The following is a 21,973-nucleotide window of genomic DNA, read 5'->3' on the forward strand; positions in this document are numbered from 1 at the left end:
GTGCCACTTTATCACTCTTTGGTGAGGCTTATTAAGAGCTTACAAGAATGGGCCAATTAAGATCATCTATTTGCCCCCCAGTTTCTTGTTATGTCGCCAAATGTGCGAGTCATCTACAGTATAGTTTAGAGGGTTGTCTTTTGGCTTTCTATAAAAATCTATTGGTTCTTACAAAAATAAACCCAAAGAGCAATTTAAAAAAATATATCCAACAAACCAGAGGAGAAATTGTCAAAACTATTGCATTATTCTCTATAGAACTTTATTAGCATATTCTAATTTATATGACGATTAGCTAATGCCTAACTTCAAAATCAGTCTTATGTTTATTTATCGTTTTTAAAACCCCAAACTGTTTAGTTACCTTTGCTGATTGGAATAATATATCCCAAGTCCCTTTATTCCGTACTGCAATATACTCTGTTTTTATCTGGTGAAAATGGTGCTAAAGTGTTTTAAAATAGTAGCATATTGTAAGTATTTGAAAGACTCATGTAATGTACTGTATTATAAAGATTGGAATAAATTCATCTCAAACCCCAATCGTAGGCTTTGATTGTGACGAGACTACAGCTAGCTTATTTTACAATATATCATCAAACAATTAGTTACACTAATCAACCTCAAACTGGCTGTAAGGCGCGATAAGATCGTCCTTGAGATGATTTCTATTTGAGCTAATGGTCATATTTGAGCTGAATGTTTGCAGTGTGCATGCACAGGGGGACAATATTGACTTTTCTTTGTATCCAGGCAACACGGGCTGACATCTTGACTAACCTTTTAAAGGGACTTTCTAACCAATGTAGAACAATTTTCGCTGGAGATATGATATCATTGATTACTGCTAAGTGACAGAAAAAGGTTGTGCATTTGGATCGTGACTTCCAAAACATATGGCTTTATTACACTGTTTGAAAAAGGACATTGTTTTAATAAATCATGTCATGGTCCTACGTCAACAAGCACAGCCTGTGGTCTGCACTGAAATCTTAAGTGTTTTAGTTTGGAAATTGTGCTTTGGAGGAAAAAAGTATCAAAAGATAATGGCTTGTAATTGCATTGAAACTCAGTGGGTCAAAATCCTGTCTGGAGCTGTAAAAGAACACACGTTAGAGTAATCTGAGCTTATTGAAAATGAAATGCATGTAGTCAGACATGCTTTCTGTTATACAGTTTGTTCATATTTGTTTTGTTGAAGTCAGAAGCTCGTTCTTGGGAGCATCTTTTTAGGACACACCTTCAGATAAGCTCCCATTAAAGTCGCACACAAGTCCCAAATGTCTATACAATTTCTACAGTTGTGCCTTGTCTTTGTGTCGCTAACATCCGCAGTTCCAATGTATAGACTCCTGAAGAAGATCCAAACTGGACTTGTGGACCAGCCTAGAAACGCAGTCGTTGAAGGTTGAAGATTGGAGTGTGCCAAATGAGCGCTGATGTCTCACTTTTTTTTGTAAGCTGACTTCTTCCCGCTGTACATATAGAAAGGTGGTGGATTCCGGTTTATACAGGTTGATGGGTCACAAAGACCTGGCGGACCAGAGGGACCCTTCTGACCGGTTGGGCCTGGGACACCTGGACTTCCTTGTTCACCACGTTCTCCATCCTTGCCATCTTTGCCAATGCCTGGAGCGCCGGGGGCACCTGAGGTAGTGTTGAAACAAATGATTTAAGTAAGGGATAGTAGAAGCTAAACCAGACAGAAAAGCTAGCATGGTGGGTAAAGCAAACAGAGAAGCTAGCATGGTAGCTAAACCAGACAGAAAAGTTAGCAAGGTAGCTACAACAGACAGAAAAGCTAACAATGTAGCCAAATCAGACACGAAAAATTAGCAAGGTAGCTAAACCAGACAGAAAAGCTAACAATGTAGCTAAATCAGACACGAAAACTAGCAAGGTAGCTAAACCAAACAGAAAAGCTGACAATGTAGCTAAACCAGACAGAAAAACGAGCATGATGGGTAAACCAAACAGTAAACCTAGCATGGTAGCTAAACCAGGCATAAAAGTTAGCAGTGTAGCTAAATCAGACAGAAAAGCTAACATGGTAGTGTTGACATTTAACTGTTTCAATTTATATTCTAACTGTTTTGAATTTAGTTATACATGTGTAGATATAGATATTACTATGTTATTTCAATTATTAGATATATAAGGGTGTGATAATGATTTCTTTAAACTTTGTTTGAACTCTGTCTTCTCTCTCTTTCTGTGAGAAAGGAATGTTAAAAGGTTTTCTGTTGATATAATGTGAGGGCATGTTTAAAATACTGTCAGAGTTTCTGGTCATCAGATAGTAAATTCTAAATCTCCAAGGATTAAGCCTGTCAACATTAATTCTCCAAAGTTTGGGAGTAACTCTGACAGAAACTTGTATCTGTTTTATATCACAAACTCTGCTAGGATTCAGAGGAGGGTGTGGACAAGCCACACAATGTGGAACCTTTACTATAAAGATGCTGGACATTCACTATTATACACACACTTGGAACTCTGAAGAACATTTTCTCGAGTGAGCCTAATTCTGTGTCTTTTAGAAGCTTCTAAAATAAAATCTTGCAAGAAACTTCTTCCTCGACTTCATTTATGATTTATTTGAACACGCAATAGATTACAAAATTAATGTAATCTATCAGTAGCTAAACCAGACAGAAAAAATAGCATGGTGGTAGTCTAATGAAGGATACCAACTTGAGTGGAAATTGTTGGATTTTTATATTTGATTGGTTTGCTTTGCATCTTCACTCTTCAACTGTTGTTTTACCTGGTGCACCTGGTAGTCCTGCACTTCCTTTAATTCCAACACCATCTTCACCCTTATTGCCTTTATCTCCCTTAGCTCCTGGATCACCTACAGAAAGGAGCCAATTGATAGGGAATGGGATCATACTCTACTCTTGACTCTGACATAGGTCAATTTATATGATACTGACCTTTATTGCCTGGTGCACCAGGGATCCCAAAGAAGCCCGGATGGCCTTTGGCACCCGTCGGTCCTTGAGCTCCTGGTAGTCCTGGGGCCCCGTCAGCTCCAGCAGGGCCCTGTGGTCCCGCTAGTCCTGGGAGACCAGGAGCTCCGAGGGCAGCGGGTCTCTTCAGGAAATCTTTCATGAATTCTGCTAATTGTTCTGCATATGCAAGAGGAGGAACGAGTAAACGTGTTCCACTTTTTCAAGTCAAAGTGCACAAACTACCTTCAACAACAGCCGAACACATTTCCCGAAGCTTGTCATCATTAACTCTTGGGCCCTGTGAGTTCATAAATGTGTATGAGTGCATTTTGTATTCGAGAGCAACTTCTGCAAGTGTCTTACTTACAGGCAGACCTCTGGGACCTGGTGCCCCAGGTAATCCTGACTCTCCCTCCAGCCCTCGAGCTCCCATTGGACCAGCCAAACCCTCGTGGCCTGGTTGACCTGGTCTGCCTTCTGCTCCGGTTGCTCCTCTTGTACCCTTTGCTCCATGCTGAGTAGGACAGTGTATATCAATGCCAGTCCACTCTGACAGTACCAAAAACTGTACGTCCAACCTAAATTCAGGCCTGTTTGTTGTGTTTCTCAGCATTAAAATAACATTTATACCTCTCCTTTAATTCCAGGAATACCAGGTGGGCCCTGATAGAGATGGAAAAAAAGACAAGGTAGGTTGAAGGTTTCATTTAAGCTGACATTAAGTCAAATGCTGTGGTTAGAAGACAAAACATACCTGGTCTCCCTTGACTCCAGGATCTCCAGGAAGACCCGTATTTCCCTAAAGACAAAACAAACGTTATTTTATATTCATTAAATAAGAATAACAAAATGTTCCAAGAGCAGACGATATACCAAACTTCCTTTCGGTCCCTCTGGTCCAATCATCCCCTATAACCAGAACATTAACAATGATACTTTGACCTGTGTTTGCTTTGTGACGTTTTAGGAAGAAGAATGTCTAACCTGATCCCCTTTGTATCCAGTGTGACCTTTCATTCCTTTTTCCCCAGTGTTGCCTTTTTCTCCCTTTTCACCCTGCGAGGATCAATTTCACACCATTTTTAACCAATCCGTTTTGTTTGTCATTAGTATGTCATTCCGGCACAGCCCTAATGTTAGTAAAAAGGTGTCACCTCGATGCCTGGAGGACCTGCAGGCCCCACTGGCCCTTGTTTCCCTGATTCACCCTGAAAACGTATCACATTTTCAATAAAAACCCTTAAATCATGATGAGTAAATATCAACGTACAGTTGACCCTTTATCTCCTGGTTTTCCATCAGATCCAGGTGTTCCGGCCTCACCCTGCACATACATGTATATTAATGTACGACAAGCGTTAAATAAGTGTCTAAATTTAAGATCCTCACAGTTTTGCCTTGAAGTCCAACAGGTCCAATGGCTCCCTCAGCACCGGTGTCACCCTAAGGATAATGTGTACGTCTCTAAATGATTATTTTGGACATATGATATTGTCGTTCAACATTAGACAGAAGATTGAAATAAAAAATATACTTTTTCACCAGTAGGTCCAACTAGTCCCTGCTTGCCAGGAAGTCCCTGAAAAGAAAAATGTAAGAAAATACCCTTAAAATATCTTTGGTAAAATAAATGTATTTCCATTCAGATTTTGATGCCACCATGAAGAAACTACAAAGAAAGACTTGTCGTAGACATAGTCTTCATACATGATAATGCAAATCTCCACTTCCCATAACATTTTAATCAAGAATGGTAGTGAAAGCAACAACTATTCGAGGGACTTACAGGAATACCCACAACCCCCCTCACACCAACTGTTCCGGCTGGACCAGGTTCTCCCTGTTGTGTAGAAGGACAGTTTAGACACACCAAAACCGTATTAATACAGTTTAATATAATTTTATATTTGTCTGAGAAGTCACCTTGGCACCATCAATTCCAGGAATTCCATTCAGACCATGTTTGCCTGCCGCTCCCTGTCATGCCCCACCGCACAAGTCAAACAAAAAACCCGCACTTGTGAGTGCTTTGTTAAAAATGCACAACATTCATTCATATTTGAAAACCAATCAATCCAACTTACAACATCTCCCTTTCCTCCTTGAGCACCCTGCTCTCCTTGAGGTCCTAATGCTCCCTAGTCCACATGGTCCAATCATAAATTCCAAATGGCATTTTAAATATTATCCGGCATGTTGAAATGGAATACTCACTTCATCGCCCTTGGGTCCCTCCAAACCTTGACGTCCACGCAATCCCTCCACACCCTGACGGCATGAACGGTGTCATTAAAACTGCCAGAGATCTTTATTGGTGTAAATGCACGACAAGATTGCTTACAGGAGCTCCAGGTGGGCCTGTGGGTCCAGGCATGCCATTGAAACCCGGAGAACCCTGTAACAGAAGCAGTATTTGTTAAGACACAAATCTTTATCCTGACTTGAATGTGATCAGACCTAACTTGAACATACTCTGTCTCCTTTTTCTCCAGCTGTACCAGGTGGTCCAATGGGTCCTCTTTGTCCCTGAGATGGAAAATATTACATTACATAGAAGATGTTTACAAATTGTTAACCAACTTTGTGACTAGAGGTGTCAAATCCAGGTCCAGAAACCAGCTCCCTGGGAGCTCCTTTACCTGCCAGTTGAGTAGAAGCACCGCTGGCTAAAGCCAAACTGTGGCAGGTTTTTAACTTTCTGGATCTGGATTTGACACCCCTGATTGTAACAATAGATAGATAGTCTTACGTCGTCTCCCATGCGACCTGGCGTACCTTGGGGACCGTCAGGTCCAGTATCTCCCTGTGGAATTTATGAAGAAGGTCACATGTTCACAGTTAACTTTTACAGCCGGTGTTTACGGTGTCAATCAAACTGTTTACCTTTTCTCCAGGTATACCATCTTTGCCATTTTCACCAGGCATACCTTTGTGTCCCTGAAGGCAACAATCCAATAATTAGCGATCAATGATTATCATATTTAGCCATTTGAATTCAAAAGTCAAGGCTTACTGATTTTCATTTGACATGAACCCTGATTAGCATTTCTCACCTTCATGCCTGGTATCCCAGCCAATCCTTGGGGTCCAGCAGGGCAGGCTGCAGGGCACTACAAATACATTCCAGATACTGACTGATACAAACGAGAACTCTGCGGTTCGTCACGTCAACGACGAGACATTCTCTGACAATTTCACAACCGTGTATCCATGAAACGTGATAACAGGGTGAAAGACAGAAAGACACTCACAGATTCCCCACTTCCCTCACCACTGGCACCAGGAGGCCCCTAAAACACAGCAGAGTCACATCTAAAACATCCAAAGGGGCTTTAGATGTTTCCACAGATCAAACACCCGTAACGGAGACTCCCAGTGAAAAGCATCACCAAGTGAAAGAATTGCAGAATTGTGTTGACCAATCAGTCCGAATATCTTGAAATCCAAATAATTAAACACCCAGAAAAACACCACCAACAAGAACTTCATTCAGGTTTGTCTTACCGCTGGACCGGGAGGTCCTGGGAGCCCTGGAGGTCCTGAGTTTCCGTTATCCCCTTTCAGTCCTGGTGCACCCTGCAAAACACCAAAACCTTTCATGATGAAACTAAATGACCATCAAAAAAAACGGTCTAAAACTTTGACTGATAGTGTTTTGACTGGTTGATATCTCAAGTAACGCATGATATTCTTCAGAGGTGGCAAGTCCAGGTCCAGAAAGTAAAAACCCTGCCATATTTTTGGCTCAACCAGCCAGCAGCCGGTTGATTAGAAGCACCTGTGGCTAAAGCCGAACTGTGTCAGGGTTTTAAGTTCCTGGACCTGGATTTGTCACCTCTGGTATTATTTCACATAAAAAACTACTGTAGGATTTGCATAGACTACTTCGAATAACATGTTTCTTATTTGTAATTGGTTCATTCCCTGATTCTGACCTCAGGACCGATATTTCCTTCATCTCCCGGGGTTCCCGGTTTTCCTGGCGGTCCCTGTCGGAAACAGACGCACAGTCAGTAACTGCAGGATCTTTATTGCGTAAGACCATATTGAGATGCTGGTTGGTTGCGAACACGTACAGCAGGTCCTACACTTGCTGGGCCCTGTGAAGACACAACAGTATAGAAAACATTGAATTGATTAATTATTGAGTGACGACTTGGAGCATACCTCGGTTGGTAAAAGAATAGTGTTAACTCACAGCAGGACCTGCAGCTCCAGGAAAACCAGGAAGACCCTAATGAATTGGGACATAAAGGAAAGTGTCAAAGATGATTATTCTTCTATCTTATGACTAGAAAACGACTAAGAGATTTAAATGGTTCCTTACTCTCTCGCCCACTAGCCCTCTGGGACCCATTGGACCCGGAGAACCCTGCAGGAAACAAACACAGATGGCACTGGCAGTGACCTCAAAAAGACCAGAAAATAATAGATGGTGTTTCTTACAGGAGGTCCAGGATGACCAAGTAGGCCTCGCTGCCCAGGAAGTCCAATTTCCCCCTGCTCGCCTTTGCTGCCCTGCCAAGCACACGCAACGCAAATAGGAGAGCTTTATCTTCCTCGCCGCATCGTTGGTCGACTGTGCAAAGTAGTGACAGTGAGCATTCATCATTGTTTCTCTGCTTGTTTAAAGGCTGGACGGGAGTAGAGTTATACGACTGATGAGCTAACCTTTTGCTTGTTCGGGTTCATGTTTGTGGTCTTTAGGATGTTGATGCAAAGGCAATTGGAATGTGGTGATGGACTCGGGTGCATCGGGCTTAGGGAATTGCAACCCGGCGCTATGTTTTGCTTTTTTTTTTCAAAAGGGGTTATTCAAAAAGTGATGCAAGACACATCTGTAGTAAATGATGACAAATGATCCTTTTTGTTTTCCAAACAAATAATAGGCCCGTCCAATCAGTACGTCCGTCGCTTCTCCAAACCGATTTGGGCATCCATTCTCATGCGTCTCGTAGAAAAAGAACTACAAGTATTAGATCATGTTCAGACGCCATTATACATTTCTATGCTTGGATGGGTTGCAGAATTGATGGTTTGGACCGAGGTTTCTGTCGGTGAGTGTGAGCCACTTGATTTAAAGTCGTGACAAAAAAAAGGAGAGCCACGGAGGAAGAATGGGCAGTTTATTTATTTTATACTTACAGCCGGACCCGGGCTGCCAGGAGACCCCGGAAGGCCCTGGAGACAAGTTAAAACAGTCAATAAAAAAAATTATAGACTTTAAATGTAGGACAGAAATGTTTGTATATCACATTCTTACATCTCGTCCATCTCGGCCGTCTTCTCCTGCAGTTCCACGAGGACCCTCCGGGCCGGTGGCTCCAGGGGGACCTGGGACTGATCTTTCAGGCTATGACAGGAAATGGACAGTCAGTGGGAGAAAAAAAAATGGCGTATCAATTTTGGTGGATTTCTCGTGCTCTAGTCTAATATAAATCATCTGAAATAAGTATTTCAATAGCAGGCTATTGCAAATGTGCAAATGTGCAAATGTTTTCTTCAACCAGCAAGCCACCATCATGAATTAGATTTGTAACAAAGCAATCAGGCGGTCAAGCATCCTGAGCACCGAAATAGAGTTTAAGCAAAACCAAGTGGAGTAGATAAATACCTCAGCATTGGCAAACATCTGAAGGAGCCAGAGAAATCGGAAAGAAAATAGCAGAGTTAGTGAAAGTCCACACGCCCCCTCATCACCATAAGAGCCAGCAGAAGCGCATCTGCTAAGAATCGTTGCAGTGAGTTATCATGCTCTTATTTCAATACAAAGCCCATTGTACGTAACATACCCTGGTAAACAACCGCGTCCCGACGTGTTAGCTGGCAGCTCGTCAGGCAAATGCATATGGATGAACACTTTGCGTAGATGCAAACATTAATGCAGTTTCACAGTTCATGGCACCCTTGTAAATATTTATCTGAGGCGGAAATCTGGTTTAAAAAGTGACCAAAATGTTGAGTAACAAGCATGCTAATAAAATTAATTGCTATCCCGCACCCGAACATGCATGCTTCGATGAAAAGTTATCCTCTGTATTTCATTCACAAGATATTTGAGTCATGCTGTTGCAAAATTTATATTTTCCCATAATTGCAGAGGATTATTATTTTTTTTAATAATAGCATAATCCTGAAGTATATCACTTTTGTACTGTTTAGATGATATATTTTTTTGTTTTATAACATCATGCTAATTTCTCAACTTTTTTTTCGGTCTAAATGCAGAAAATGGTATGTACTTGCATAAATTCAAATCTAAGACAACTAAGTTAGGGATGGGCAGCAACCACACCCCAGAGTGACCCCTTGATTAATTGAAAAAGGAAAACATATATATTTTTATTTATCTATCTATTTATTTATCGAATTATTTATATATCTACTTATTTATTAATTAATTGTATTTTATTGAATTTACTTTTTATTTTTATTTTTTTTTATTTTTTTAACAAACCCCTAAAATTCTCCCAAAAGTGCTGACAAACGTAAATTGTACTTTTTTCACAAAACTTGTGTGGGAGAATGTGGGTGGTGGTGGTGGTAGGGGTGCGGTGGGATAAAGATCTCGAAAAAAAACAAAACAAAATATTTTTAAAATTATTGGGCAGAAAAAAGTAACCGAAAAAAAACCCCTGTGAAAATGCATCGAGTCTAGTTTAATTGTTAGTTAATTGTAATATCACCATTCACCACTAGATGGCAGAATTGGCATCGATATTTAAATGACATTTTTGTCATCCATCTGTTCAGGAAGTGTGTGGTCCTATGTGGGCCCCAGTAGCACTGATGAAAATTGTGGCAGATATGCGAATAATGTTTTTCAATGAAGGTGGTCTCTGTCAAACTTTTTCACAAGGTCATCGTTGTTTAAATGTAAGTACGCGACACCTTTCTTTTAAAATGCAGATAATACAAAAAAATGACCATTTTAACGAGTCTCATATGGCAGTAGTGTGGTTGCTCTCTTCCAAGAAATGTTGTGGCACAAACCATTTTTGGCTGAAGTCAAATTAAATAGTAACCACCACTATTTGGAATTAACCACCGGCATGCAGGCTGACTTTGTAATTTTTCCCATCTAACCAATTAAGATTTCATAACGATTAAGGCCCCTTGTTAGCAAACTTTGCATTCATGCTCCGTATACCCCTCCTTGTTCCCTCAGCGTGTTGGTTTACACTTGTGCAGTTCCATCTCAGCATTTCTGGCCTTGTTTCCTCCCAGCATGCAACAGGGCCGCTGGCTTTGCCGAAAACCACAAACCGCAGCAGATGCTAAGCACATCTGAGCCGCACGTACCTCGGTGGCGGGCAGCTCGTTGCAGCTCTCTCGCTGGGCTCTCTTTGGGTCGCAATGAATCAGCATCCACTGGAGCTCAAACTGAAACCATACATTGCAGTAGAGTCACTCCATATGAAGAATCTCCGATGTGGCTCGAAAGGTCATTGTAGAGTAAATACATCGGTGCAGTTAGGGAATTATTCAGTCATTGACAAAATTCTATGTGAAAATCCGCTTTTTGACAATTGCACCATGTTTTTATGGTTCAATACAAAATAATATTGTATGTAGTGCCTCAAAACTAGATAGAAGGTTGCAGTTTTTCCGCTGTAATGCATCGGTAGGTGTGTGGTGCTCAATTGGTGACAATTCATAGCATTTAAGCGACGTTTAGATTTTGCACATGTACAGTTGTGCTCATAAGTTTACGTAAATATGTAAACTTTCAAGCACAACTGTATGTAGAAATTTTGACTTACTGACTTTGGAAAATGTGTCAGCTTTTATGAATAGGATTATTACATTAAATGGCTTGAATGATCTGAATGTGTTGAACAGTCAAAAATATTGAGCAAGGAGTGAGAAATGCAAAATATCTCTTGCAGTAATAGTAGTAGTGGCACTTGTAGAAGAAATACTACTTGTAGCACTTGTAGAAGTAGTACTACTTATAGTACTTGGAGTAGTAGTAGTAGAAGAAGTAGTACTTGTAGTAGTAGCAGTCCTTGTAGTAGTAGTAGTACTTGTAGTAGTTAGTAGAAGTAGTAGTAGTAGAAGTAGTAGTACTTGTAGTAGTAGTAGTAAAAGTAGTCATAGTAGAAGAAGTAGAAGTACTTGTAGTAGTAGTAGTAGAAGTACTTGTAGTAGTAGAAGTAGTAGTAGAAGTAGTAGTAGAAATGGTAGTACTTGTAGTAGTAGAAGTAGTAGTAGAAGTAGAAGTACTTGTAGTAGTAGAAGTAGTAGTACTTGTAGTAGTACTTGTAGTAGTAGTAGTAAAAGTAGTCATAGTAGAAGAAGTAGAAGTACTTGTAGTAGTAGTAGAAGTAGTAGTACTTGTAGTAGTTAGAAGTAGTAGTAGTAGAAGTAGTAGTACTTGTAGTAGTACTTGTAGTAGTAGTAGTAGTAAAAGTAGTCATAGTAGAAGAAGTAGAAGTACTTGTAGTAGTAGAAGTAGAAGTACTTGTAGTAGTAGTAGTAGTAGAAGTAGTAGTACTTGTAGTAGTAGTAGAAGTAGTAGTAGAAATGGTAGTACTTGTAGTAGTAGAAGTAGTAGTACTTGTAGTAGAAGAAGTAGTAGTACTTGTAGTAGTAATAGTAAAAGTAGTCATAGTAGAAGAAGTAGAAGTACTTGTAGTAGTAGTAGTAGTAGTAGAAGTAGTAGTAGAAATGGTAGTACTTGTAGTAGTACTTGTAGAAGTAGTAGAAGTAGTAGTACTTGTAGTAGTAAAAGTAGTCATAGTAGAAGAAGTAGAAGTACTTGTAGTAGTAGTAGTAGTAGAAGTAGTAGTACTTGTAGTAGTAGTAGTACTTGTAGTAGTAGTAAAAGTAGTCGTAGTAGAAGAAGTAGAAGTACTTGTAGTAGTAGTAGAAGTAGTAGTACTTGTAGTAGTGGAAGTACTTGTAGTAGTAGAAGTAGTAGTACTTGTAGTAGAAGTAGTACTTGTAGAAGTGGTAGTACTTGTAGTAGAAGCAGTAGTACTTGTAGTAGTAGCAGTAGTAGTAGAAGTAGTAGTACTTGTAGTAGTACTTGTAGTAGTAGTAGTAAAAGTAGTCATAGTAGAAGAAGTAGAAGTACTTGTAGTAGTAGTAGTAGTAGAAGTAGTAGTACTTGTAGTAGTAGTAGTACTTGTAGTAGTAGTAAAAGTAGTCGTAGTAGAAGAAGTAGAAGTACTTGTAGTAGTAGTAGAAGTAGTAGTACTTGTAGTAGTGGAAGTACTTGTAGTAGTAGAAGTAGTAATACTTGTAGTAGAAGTAGTACTTGTAGAAGTAGTAGTACTTGTAGTAGTAGTAGTATGTCAGGCAGTTACCAAAAATGATTCCTTGCATGACAAGCCTCTTAGCCTGATGTGGTTTTGGATCAGTGCCCTGCCTGGGTTGTTGAGATTTTACAATTCTTTCTTGGACTGGATGTACATGTTCATCATTTCAAAAAGGCGACCATCCAGTGACATCGCTTACCACTACGGACGCTTCCGGGTCAGCATCGAGCCTGCCGATAAGCGTGTCTCCCTCCGTGTTAATGGGCCCCTTGCCCTTAATGGGCTTCTGGTCCACGGGCTGGCAGTCCACGTAGAGCGTGACCTGGTCGCGCTCGACGCCGATCATCACCTTGTGCCACTTGGTGTTGAAGAGCACAGACAGGCCGGGGAAGGTGACGGTCTGCAGGTTGCCGTCGGGGCTGGTCAGGAAGTACTCCAAGGACTGCTGGTCTCCGTTGAGCCTCATCCCGGCCTGCTTGCGGCCGTCCTCGTCCACTATTTGCCAGACGTTCCACACCTTGCTCACCGTGTTCTTGATCATGCGGAATGTCACCATGAAGGAATACTCATCGGGGAATCCACGAGGAAAGTTCAGCCTAGGTCCATGATTGGGGAAATTGGGCTTTAAATTCGCTGAATCGATGAAGTATTGAATGTACAAGTCCGTCAAAATACAGAAGAATTGTATCAGGCGGACAATTAAAACAAAATTGCTGCATTAGATACAACACTATTACACACAACCGAACAAATTCTATACAATTGTTTAGTACATCTCTCATACTCCTAAAGCGCCACTGCCACCTACTGTAGTGGATGTGCAATTACACTTTATTCTCGTGCCTTATTGATAAGGACTGCTGTAAAGTGAAAATAACTTTGTTTTCTAATTGTAATTGAGAAAACTGGGCCTCAAATCTAATTCAAATCGACTTTGGAATGTAGTAGAATGCAATTTTCAAATTGCAAAGGCTGCAATTTCGGATTTTTTTTTTTTTTCATTTCGGTTGGTCAGTAAGCTTTATTGTTTCATATATGTATATTTTATGTATTTAGTTTCTAGCTAGGTTTAGTTGCATAAAGGGAAATATAATTCTTGCCAACAAAATGTTCTATGCGCCCCCCTAGTCTAAACACAGCATTATGATTAGTATTGCATTATATGAATATAAATTAAGCAGAAAAATCAACCCATTTTTTATCCATCTCAGGGAGCGGCCATTTTGACGTCAGAGTTGCTCAGGGCCCGGGTAACGATCAATCACGACTGAAAACTGTCATTCATGCTCATTCATGTTTTTTTTTTTTTTTTGCCTTTATTTTAGCGTTAGCCAAATATATATATATAAAAACAAAACATTCTAGTATGATAAATCTGATTCCTTTATTGCTTGTGTTTGTTTAAGAAAGGAAGAGTTTTTTTGAAAAATGTATCGCTTATTCTAAATCAAGGGTATATCAAGGAAAACAAAATGGCAATTTGATTATTTTTAAACTCGTTCAGCCCCAGTCAAAGTCATGTCAAAGTTAATGTAAAATCTCAAATATCACACCTGGCATGAAAATACCTAAATTAGATTCAGCGGCTAATCTAGATCCATGTTCCCATATCATTATTCAGGCACTGTGGAATATGTTGCCTCGGTGGGTGTAATTCAATATTTCACTTAGGCCAGCCTCTGCTCTGGTTTTTAATGAGACGGATTCACGGTAGGTGGTGAATTCATAGATGGGCGCTGCGGCCCGCTAACCCCCCCCCCCCCCCTCTTTTTTTTTTTATCATCTTATAAACAACAAAGGTGAAGCAATAAAATAAGTTTCCTGTTACCCAATAAAGCAAATGGAGCTCTTTCTAGCGTTAGCCTGAGGTTAGAACGTCTCAAGTATGTGCTGCTTTTGCCCCGCGGACGGAAGGGAAGGGGGACGCGCAGCGGAAAACACTTTAAAAAGGCAGCCGCCGGACTGGAGAGCCGGTAAACACGTATTAGCATTCAGTGTGACAGCGCAGCCGGCTTACATAACAGCTTGTGATCAAGCCGGCCGGCGGGGAGGATCAGCGTCGATGCGGCCCCAGCTGAAGGCTGGCAGCTTTGATTATGTAAAGTGCCATTACCTGAACAAACTCTTTAATTCACTTCTGTGAAATGGCGTCTTACCGTAAAAAAACGTAAAGCCTGCAGGGCTAATATGAAGGGATAATCGCCCATTACGAAGGCTTTCATTACACACCACTTAGAGCAGGGATGGCCAAACTTTTTTGCCCCTTTTTGCCTCTTATTTTTTTGTTCTGGTGGTGTTTGGGGGGGGGGGGGGGGGGTACCATACCCTACCCTACCCTACCCTACCGTACCCTACCCTACCTGCCTGCTGGTTTGGGAGCGCAGACCGCGACTAGTGAGCTAAAAATTCTGGGCCGCCGACATAGCTCAGCATCTTATTTGAACGCTTATTTGGATGTTGTTTTATTTTATTTTATTTTCATGTCATGCGGATCCATTAACCCTCCGGTTATGTTGCGGGTCAAATTGACCCTATTGGAAAATCTTGACGATTAACCCTATAAAGCCAAACGTATCATTTTAAATACAAGCCATTTTGAGCCCTCTATTTCATGAGTAAAATATATATTTTTTCCCGCATTAAAACCCTGATTTATATGATCGGACACATGCATTGCACAGATAATCCATTAGAGGGCAGTGTCACCCATCTGATGGCTTTTCCAGCACGATCGCCCCAATTGAGAAAGAAGACACGCAGATACTTATTAATAGTGGGAAATGTTCTTTCTGACTTTTGGAATGTTTAATATGTCTGTTTATTATCATAGTTTTGACAACACATAAATGTACACATTCAAAGCATTGTGACCGGATGTATCAAATATGACACAAATCAAAAGTCGCATGTGGAAGCTGCTAAAAAAAAAAAAAATGAAATTTAAATTTAAAAAAATTGTTCAAAAGGACCAATAAATACTCTATTTACAAAGAATCCGAATTTTCTCTCATATATTTCATGGTTCAGGCTTTATAGGGTTAAACATTAGAATGGGTCAAATTGACCCGGGAAAGCAACTACTGATAAACCATAAAGATCCTTCCTGTATGAAGTAGCAGCAAGATACAAACTTCCAATATTACAAAAATTATAACTAAAACCCTTTTTCTTTTTAGCCTAGCCTGGAGTTCAGATTCACTTGCTTGATAAAATCTTTTTTTTTTTTTTTTTTGTCTTAAATCTCAGTTGTAGCCCACAGCTGATTTGAAGCCCCTCCCCCCACAACCGCACAAGAAACAAGCTAATCCGGACAAGCTGCCAAGTCCAACCTTTAATTACAAACTCGTGAATTTTTTACAGGAAGCTAGTGATGTTGTCAGCGCTCGTTATTTATCTGGCTTTTGTTTCATAGCCTTGAAGGAGCACACGCAGCAGAAGATAAATCATTAGCAAATAGGCGTGTCAAGATTTGTCTCCAGGAAGCGTGATTTAGTAGGATTTGCTACAAAAGCTGCATAATAAATAGGTTACGCTAAAATGTACATTTTTTTATTATATATTTATTTTTAACTCATTCACTGCCATTGACGGCTAGAAACGTCCAAAATTCATTTGAACTATTTCTATTAGTTTAACTTTTTTTTTCTCCACTTTTGTTAACAAGACTATGAAAACCTAGAATTGTTTATTGTACATTTAGAACAGATATGAAACTTGTAAGCAATCGCGAGTTAACTACTGAAGCCATGCGATTAATTACAATTAAAACTTTAATCGCTTGACGCACCGGATTATTAATAAAAAGTTCTTTCTTTTTTTAATTCATTCACTGCTTTTGATGGCTATAAACGTAAAAAAAATAATTTGAACTATTTCCATTAGTTTAACATTTTTTCCACTTTTGTTTACAAGAGTATGGAAACCTATAATTTTTTTTATTGTACATTTAGAACAGATATAAAATTTGTGATTAATCGTGAGTTAACTAGGGAAGTCATGCGATTAATTACAATAAAAAAAAAATTGCCTCTTGCCCCTAATTTTTAATTAAAAAAAAATGTTTAAATAAATTTATGGCAGTTAATGAGTTAATTCTTTTTTTGTAATAATTTTTTCTTTTCATTATTATTTTTTGTCTGTTTCTGACTATTTTTCGAATTCCCATAAGAAGATCTCCTTGTTTTCTCCAACTTCTCCACTGAAACGCATCATAAAACATCCCTCTGCGGTCCGCTAGATGCCAGATATGTTCAGACACGTTTTCACTATCAATTTACGTGTCGCTCGCCACGCCGTAACATCTGCGGCCGACCTGTAATAATGCAACACCTGCATCGGGAGCGCACCCGGCGACATCAATGCGTGTCTTTAGCTGCTCTTTGAAAACATACGCTGAAAAATTGTACTCACATGGTTGGAATTTGGAAGTTGGCCTCCCGGTCCAGACGGTAGGCCACCTGCAGGGGAGTCGAGCCGTCCACCTTCCTCACGCCTTTTAGGGGGATGACATCCAGCTGGAATTGGGTGATCAAATCGAAACCTACGTAGAAATACGTAGAGTTAGTTGAAAAATTTTGTGAAGTGGTTCACAAGCATTCTGTGTTGGACTGAGCCAGGCTTAAAACACAACCTTGGGGGCAGACTTATTACAATGTGGTTGAATTTGAATAATTTTAATTACTTACTAAAGCTCAAGCGAAACCTTTTATTTGCCTCATTTATTAATTGTGTCCGCAGGAATTTGATAAGGCTGCTTTTGAAGTTATTGAGGTTATTGCCTTTCTTCCGGGTAGTGGAGCGCCTCGTCAGACCACATTGGATAGCAATATTGAGAATCACAGATTTTTGAACTTGGCAAGTAGTTGGAGGTCATAGGCAAATTTGGAGCTACTTACGCCGCGCGAGCTATCTAGCAACTAACTGGCTAGCTAGTGCAGCTAAATACTTTGATAAAAGCTTCAGGTCCCTGCGATGAACCTGCAAAAAAATGCCCCTCAAAATTAGAAAGTTGCTCCTCAAATTGAGTCATCGATTAGCAGTTTAGCAAAGAAGAAAAGTTGTACACCCCACAAGATGGCACAAAAGCACTACTTTTGTCTTAATGATTCTTCTAAACTCAGCTTGGCATCAAGATGCCACAAGGTGGTGCCAAAGTAAAATTTTAATTGCAAATGAGTGATTTTTTTTTTCCACCAAATAATGTTGGATATGATTTTGCCCCCCCAAAAAAAAAAACTTTTGAAGGCTTAACCACAAATATGCGGGAGTTCATGGCACCTGTTTTAACAAATTGTACAGGTATTTTGTGCTGCGGTGTCCCCTCTCGCTTGATTGAGTGAATTAGGAGCATGTGTTGCTCGTTCAGCCTCACCGTGACCTGGTCACTACCACGTGATTGTTCAGGGGGCGGGTCCACTGACTTTTTTTTTTTTTGAACAGTCCTCCACTTCCACTCTGTTTCCTCTTCAGCCTTTCCACCACCAAGAAATGCTAGCTAGCGCTAGCATTCAGGTGGTTTTATGCCTCTTTTAGACTCGTGGTGGAGCCTCGTGGATTGTTCTATGTTAGAACACAGCACTTGTAAGAAGCTCTTTTTGTTTTAAACTTTCCTCTTTGTATTATTTAAGGAGTGTATGGGGTAAATTAGTGGGTTTTGTTTGCTGGCCCTTAAGAACTGCATTGAGTGTTTTTTTTTTTGGCCTTTCTGGGAGTGGGAGGACTAGGGTAGTGCCGGCTACACATGTTGTATCCAAAGTTCACCAAGACTGAGATGTAGGATGCACAAAGACTTTTTCACCTGGAAGGTCATCCTGTCCGCTTCTCAGGGGTGGGCAGACGGTGTCGCCATCCAGTCGGTTGAAGTCCAGTTCTGGCAGGACAGAAATACAGCATTCAGTTCAAGTTGAGGTTCTCCTTTTTTTTTTTTTTTTTTTTACTTCCTTCTGGAACAAAATTGTGCTGTATTTAAATAATCTGTGCTTTTCATACTGTCACACACTATTTGCTAATGGGATTCAGTACAAGAGCTTTGTCAAATAAGTCTGCCTTTACAAGTCTTGTGGACAAAGCCACAATTTAAGAAAAGACGCTCTACAGTTTACGTAGTAGGGAAGTCTGTGAAATTACCCGTCAATTTAGGTTGGAATGGGATACCGGGTATCGTATCAGGCTGATACCCAGCCTTATTTCCAAGTATCTACTGACGATGGTGGCCAATGGCAGTTTTACGATTAGGAACTTTAATTTATAAATTTATAAATCGCCATTAATTTTAAGGAAAATTTGTCATGATGCTTTGGGATATTTAAATATTGGTCTGGAAAAAGTGGTATCGTACATCCCTAATAATGCTCATTTTTGATTGCTAATTCAATTTTCCCCGTATTCCCTTTGGTAGCAGCCATTCGGAGTCCCCTCAGACAACACAACCTCTGAGTCAGCTAGCGACACATCTGGAAACCCTTCGCCAAACCCACATAAACGCTGAGACATGAGCCCGACGGTGAGACGGAATTTCTAATGCCATTTTTTTATTGCTACTAAACACTTATCTGACCACACACTCAAGTTGTTAAAGTTACTGTCTGCCGCGGCTTTACACGAGCAAAGCCGATCATTACTGTAACGAGCGTGCCATTTATCACGATGAAGATGTCACATGGCATCCGGCATGTACTTTTGAAAGAGCATATCTTACTGCAGTCATATTGCATTTACGCCTTCCCCAAACAAGTGCAGACAACGAGATTGTCGACACTGTCAGAGGTGGGATTTTTAATCGGATTCAATCTTGTGCATGGCTGCTAATTTGGGCCCTTTTGCTCGGTGGTTTATGTTAGATGACCTGGCATGATTGAACTTTAGTCAGATGCATTGACTGGCCACTTCATTAGGTACAGTCTTATTCATGAGGTGTCAAACAAATTTTTGGAACGGTTTTGTAAATATAAATTAATAATGTGTGTCACGTTGTGCGCTGACTTACGTCCAAGTGCAGGAGCAAGCAGGAGGGCCAGAAGGGCCACGCAGGCAGGCGAGTATTTCCATGCCGTCGCAGCACATGGCTGATATCTGCACAGGAAAAAAAATCATTCACAACTGAAGGTGAACATTGCATTGGCATTCCAGTGCAAATACACTCCAGACAACTTGTATCTAATATACATACTGTTAATACATGCACAATATGGGAAGAAGCTTAAAAATGATCTCTGTATGATGTATTAAAGCTCTTCATTAGTGTCACTTGCCACTAAAGTGGACTGACTACATTTTTGAAGGGTGATTAAAAGTATTATGGCTGCAATAAAACCTGGAGGAGTTATATTGCTAATGGTAATGAATCTGATTACTTTTTCGATTACTTTTTTAATTACTTGTTTAATTACTTTTTCGATTACTTGTATGATTACTGGGTATTTATTTTTAGAGAAATGATAATAATAATAAAATAAATTGCAGAAAGAGGAAGAAAGGAAAATGATCAAATAACCGTGTTATACAAATTAGTGCCAAAATTAGTTTTCCAATAAGAAAAAAAAAAAAAAAATCTGTATTAAAAATTCTCTTCTTGACTAATCTTTCCACTCCCAAATCCATCCAGAGATCTCCAGCACTCTTTCTGAAAGGTTGCCGATGCCCCGGCGTCGTCGTCGTCAAGGGCCTAACCTCTCTCGGTGTTAACTCGCTTGCAGATACGTGTAAACGTAGGTGTGAGGGGAAATGCCAAGAGAGGTGACTGATGGCCTTGTCAGCAGCAAGGTCTTTGCGGGGCCAGACGTCAGAGAAGAGAGTCTTCAAACTCCCCCAGGGTCCCAATGGCATCTTCTTTTTACCTCGGTCCGTCTCTAAGGTACCGGCGCATCTGTCACTTTTCCTTATATGCACTTTTTGGAACAAGTCTTGCATGAATAAATGTTGTAGGTGATAATGAGAGGTGGTGACAAGCTTTTTTTTCCAACCATTTCTCTCATATTATCACATCAGAGTTGACGCCTAATTTGTTTAGTGTGATATTTGACGCTTGGAAAATGGAATGTAACAATTAATTATTATTATTATTATTTTTTTAAAGACATTCATATTCACACAAGACAAATTAATTCTGCAATGTGGGCGAGAAATTATGCACACTGCATAAATGAGGAAAGGCCACCACATCTGACATGATCCCTTTGGAACAGTGGTGTGCAAAATATGGCCCAGTGGCCATTTGCGGCCCGTTGTCCATTTTCTAGCGGCCCTCCACATCTATAAGAAATAACTTTTGACATCACATCACCAATTGCTCTTGCTTTTATGATGAACGTGGACATATTCTCAGACAGGGGAGATACAGGATGGTTCCACCCCAAGATCATGAAAAATGCCCAACTGTTTGCCTTGTCACCTTCAACGGGTGTTAAAAATAACTAAAAACTAGGGACTCATTTTAAAGACCTTTATATCCCAATATAAAAATTTTCCTTAAAATTGCATGAAATTAATGGCAATTTTCAATACTTCAAAATTGTAGCTCCTGATTGTAAAACGTCGTGTGTTCTGAAAAAAATTTTGGACACAGCATTAGAATCATTAAGATTGTATCATAACATCATAAAATCAGACACGAATTTATGATATGATAATGATGTGCCGTTCTGGTTAATTCTAATCATTTTGAAAGTTGAGCAAGCCTCACTGTGCTCTCAAAAATGCTAATACTGTATTCTCATTTCGGCGACCGCAATGGAGACATTCAATTCTCTCTCATGTTTGCTGATTAGCATTTGAATGGAAGGCAGTGTATTGATGAAAAGTGAACACCCTCTTTCATAGTAAAGTGCAATTAATGCAGGATATAAATAGGAACCACCCCAAGTGTTGCTACAAATGACTCTGACCTCAAAATGTTATTTTGGCGCTAAATGTAAAATAACTTCTTCTTTCTACTTCCCAAATAAACTAAACCGATATCTTATTTAAGAGGCCCTTCATATCACCTAAATGTGTTTAAACTAAGACCCTAAGCAGTCCCTTAGGCCATTTAAGATCTTGACATGGAACACGCCCAAAAATGTAATCATTTTGCAGAAGAAGGAAAAAAACAACAAAATGAGCTTAAAAATCGCTTCCGTTTAAGATCATCTGAGGTTGCCTCTAAATTTTGGTTCAAGTCCTTCACCTATAGACAACCTGCAATAGCTTGCAAAAGATCATCCATTATTTTATACCACTAGTTATGTTGTATAATCCAAGTCATGTCATTTCTCATTTATCCTTGACATTGATCTGACGTGAGTTATTTACCTCATCAAAGCATCGGAGCGGAAGGCCATGTTTGATGGAGGATCGGCGATGCCGTTCGGATGCTGGAGCTGAAGTCAAATTAGAATCCGCCACCCCTCAGGACCCGGGTCCTACCTGCGCATGTTGACGAGTGAGTGCCAGCGACCGCGCACGGGGGATGTTCAATCGTTTTCGGAGGCCAAATAAAAGTTTGCTTAATGGCCTCCCATTGGCCAGGAGTTGTTGGGGAGGTGGTGGCAACCTTTTATTACTGACACTTAAAAAGATGCTAGAGCCCTGGGGCCCATATGTGTAAACTGGTTCTTTTTTTTCCCTTTTTTTTTTTTTGCCTCTCTTGGGTGCCCCCTAATAACATGTGCGGCCTGTGTGTAATTCTCTTAATAATTATCCTCGTAATAGTGAAGAAGCAGAGCGCCGGTGATGATACGTGCATTTTATAATCACGCGTTGGCATGCATGTTGCCCTGC

The 21,973-nt window shown here is 40.1% G+C and overlaps 2 protein-coding genes across 9 annotated transcripts in view; one reads left to right on the top strand and one right to left on the bottom strand.

Moving 5' to 3' along the window:
• Positions 1-1,128: 1,128 nt before the first annotated feature.
• col9a1c (collagen, type IX, alpha 1c) lies at positions 1,129-21,534 on the bottom strand. The gene is made up of 38 exons (XM_077549150.1): positions 21,506-21,534; positions 19,203-19,288; positions 18,015-18,086; positions 16,628-16,757; positions 12,417-12,813; positions 10,257-10,337; positions 8,569-8,586; positions 8,218-8,307; positions 8,100-8,135; positions 7,401-7,472; positions 7,282-7,326; positions 7,153-7,188; positions 7,031-7,054; positions 6,890-6,943; positions 6,459-6,530; positions 6,206-6,244; positions 6,008-6,064; positions 5,838-5,891; positions 5,704-5,757; positions 5,427-5,480; positions 5,296-5,349; positions 5,169-5,222; positions 5,039-5,092; positions 4,878-4,931; positions 4,741-4,794; positions 4,489-4,533; positions 4,344-4,397; positions 4,225-4,278; positions 4,109-4,162; positions 3,939-4,010; positions 3,828-3,863; positions 3,709-3,753; positions 3,585-3,617; positions 3,322-3,468; positions 3,198-3,252; positions 2,937-3,131; positions 2,768-2,854; positions 1,129-1,647 (listed from the first exon to the last, which is right to left on the bottom strand). The coding sequence occupies exons 1-38, from the start codon at positions 21,532-21,534 to the stop codon at positions 1,445-1,447; spliced, it is 2,850 nt and encodes a 949-aa protein (XP_077405276.1). The 3' UTR covers positions 1,129-1,444.
• fam135b (family with sequence similarity 135 member B) overlaps positions 17,676-21,973 on the top strand; it is a 51,625-nt gene continuing 47,327 nt past the window's right edge. For 5 of the 8 annotated variants that reach the window (XR_013288885.1, XM_077548826.1, XM_077548830.1 and 2 more), the window contains exons 1-4: positions 17,676-17,797; positions 18,615-18,719; positions 19,912-20,069; positions 21,516-21,635. The gene's annotated coding sequence lies outside the window, so the exon portion shown is untranslated. Of the gene's footprint in view, positions 17,798-17,825; positions 18,119-18,614; positions 18,720-19,911; positions 20,070-21,515; positions 21,636-21,973 lie in introns of those variants that run through there. The other 3 variants (XM_077548828.1, XM_077548829.1, XM_077548827.1) reach the window with 3 other exon arrangements.

This window comes from Vanacampus margaritifer, chromosome 17 (genome assembly GCF_051991255.1).
Source record: "Vanacampus margaritifer isolate UIUO_Vmar chromosome 17, RoL_Vmar_1.0, whole genome shotgun sequence".
NCBI classification, from domain to species: Eukaryota; Metazoa; Chordata; class Actinopteri; order Syngnathiformes; family Syngnathidae; genus Vanacampus; species Vanacampus margaritifer.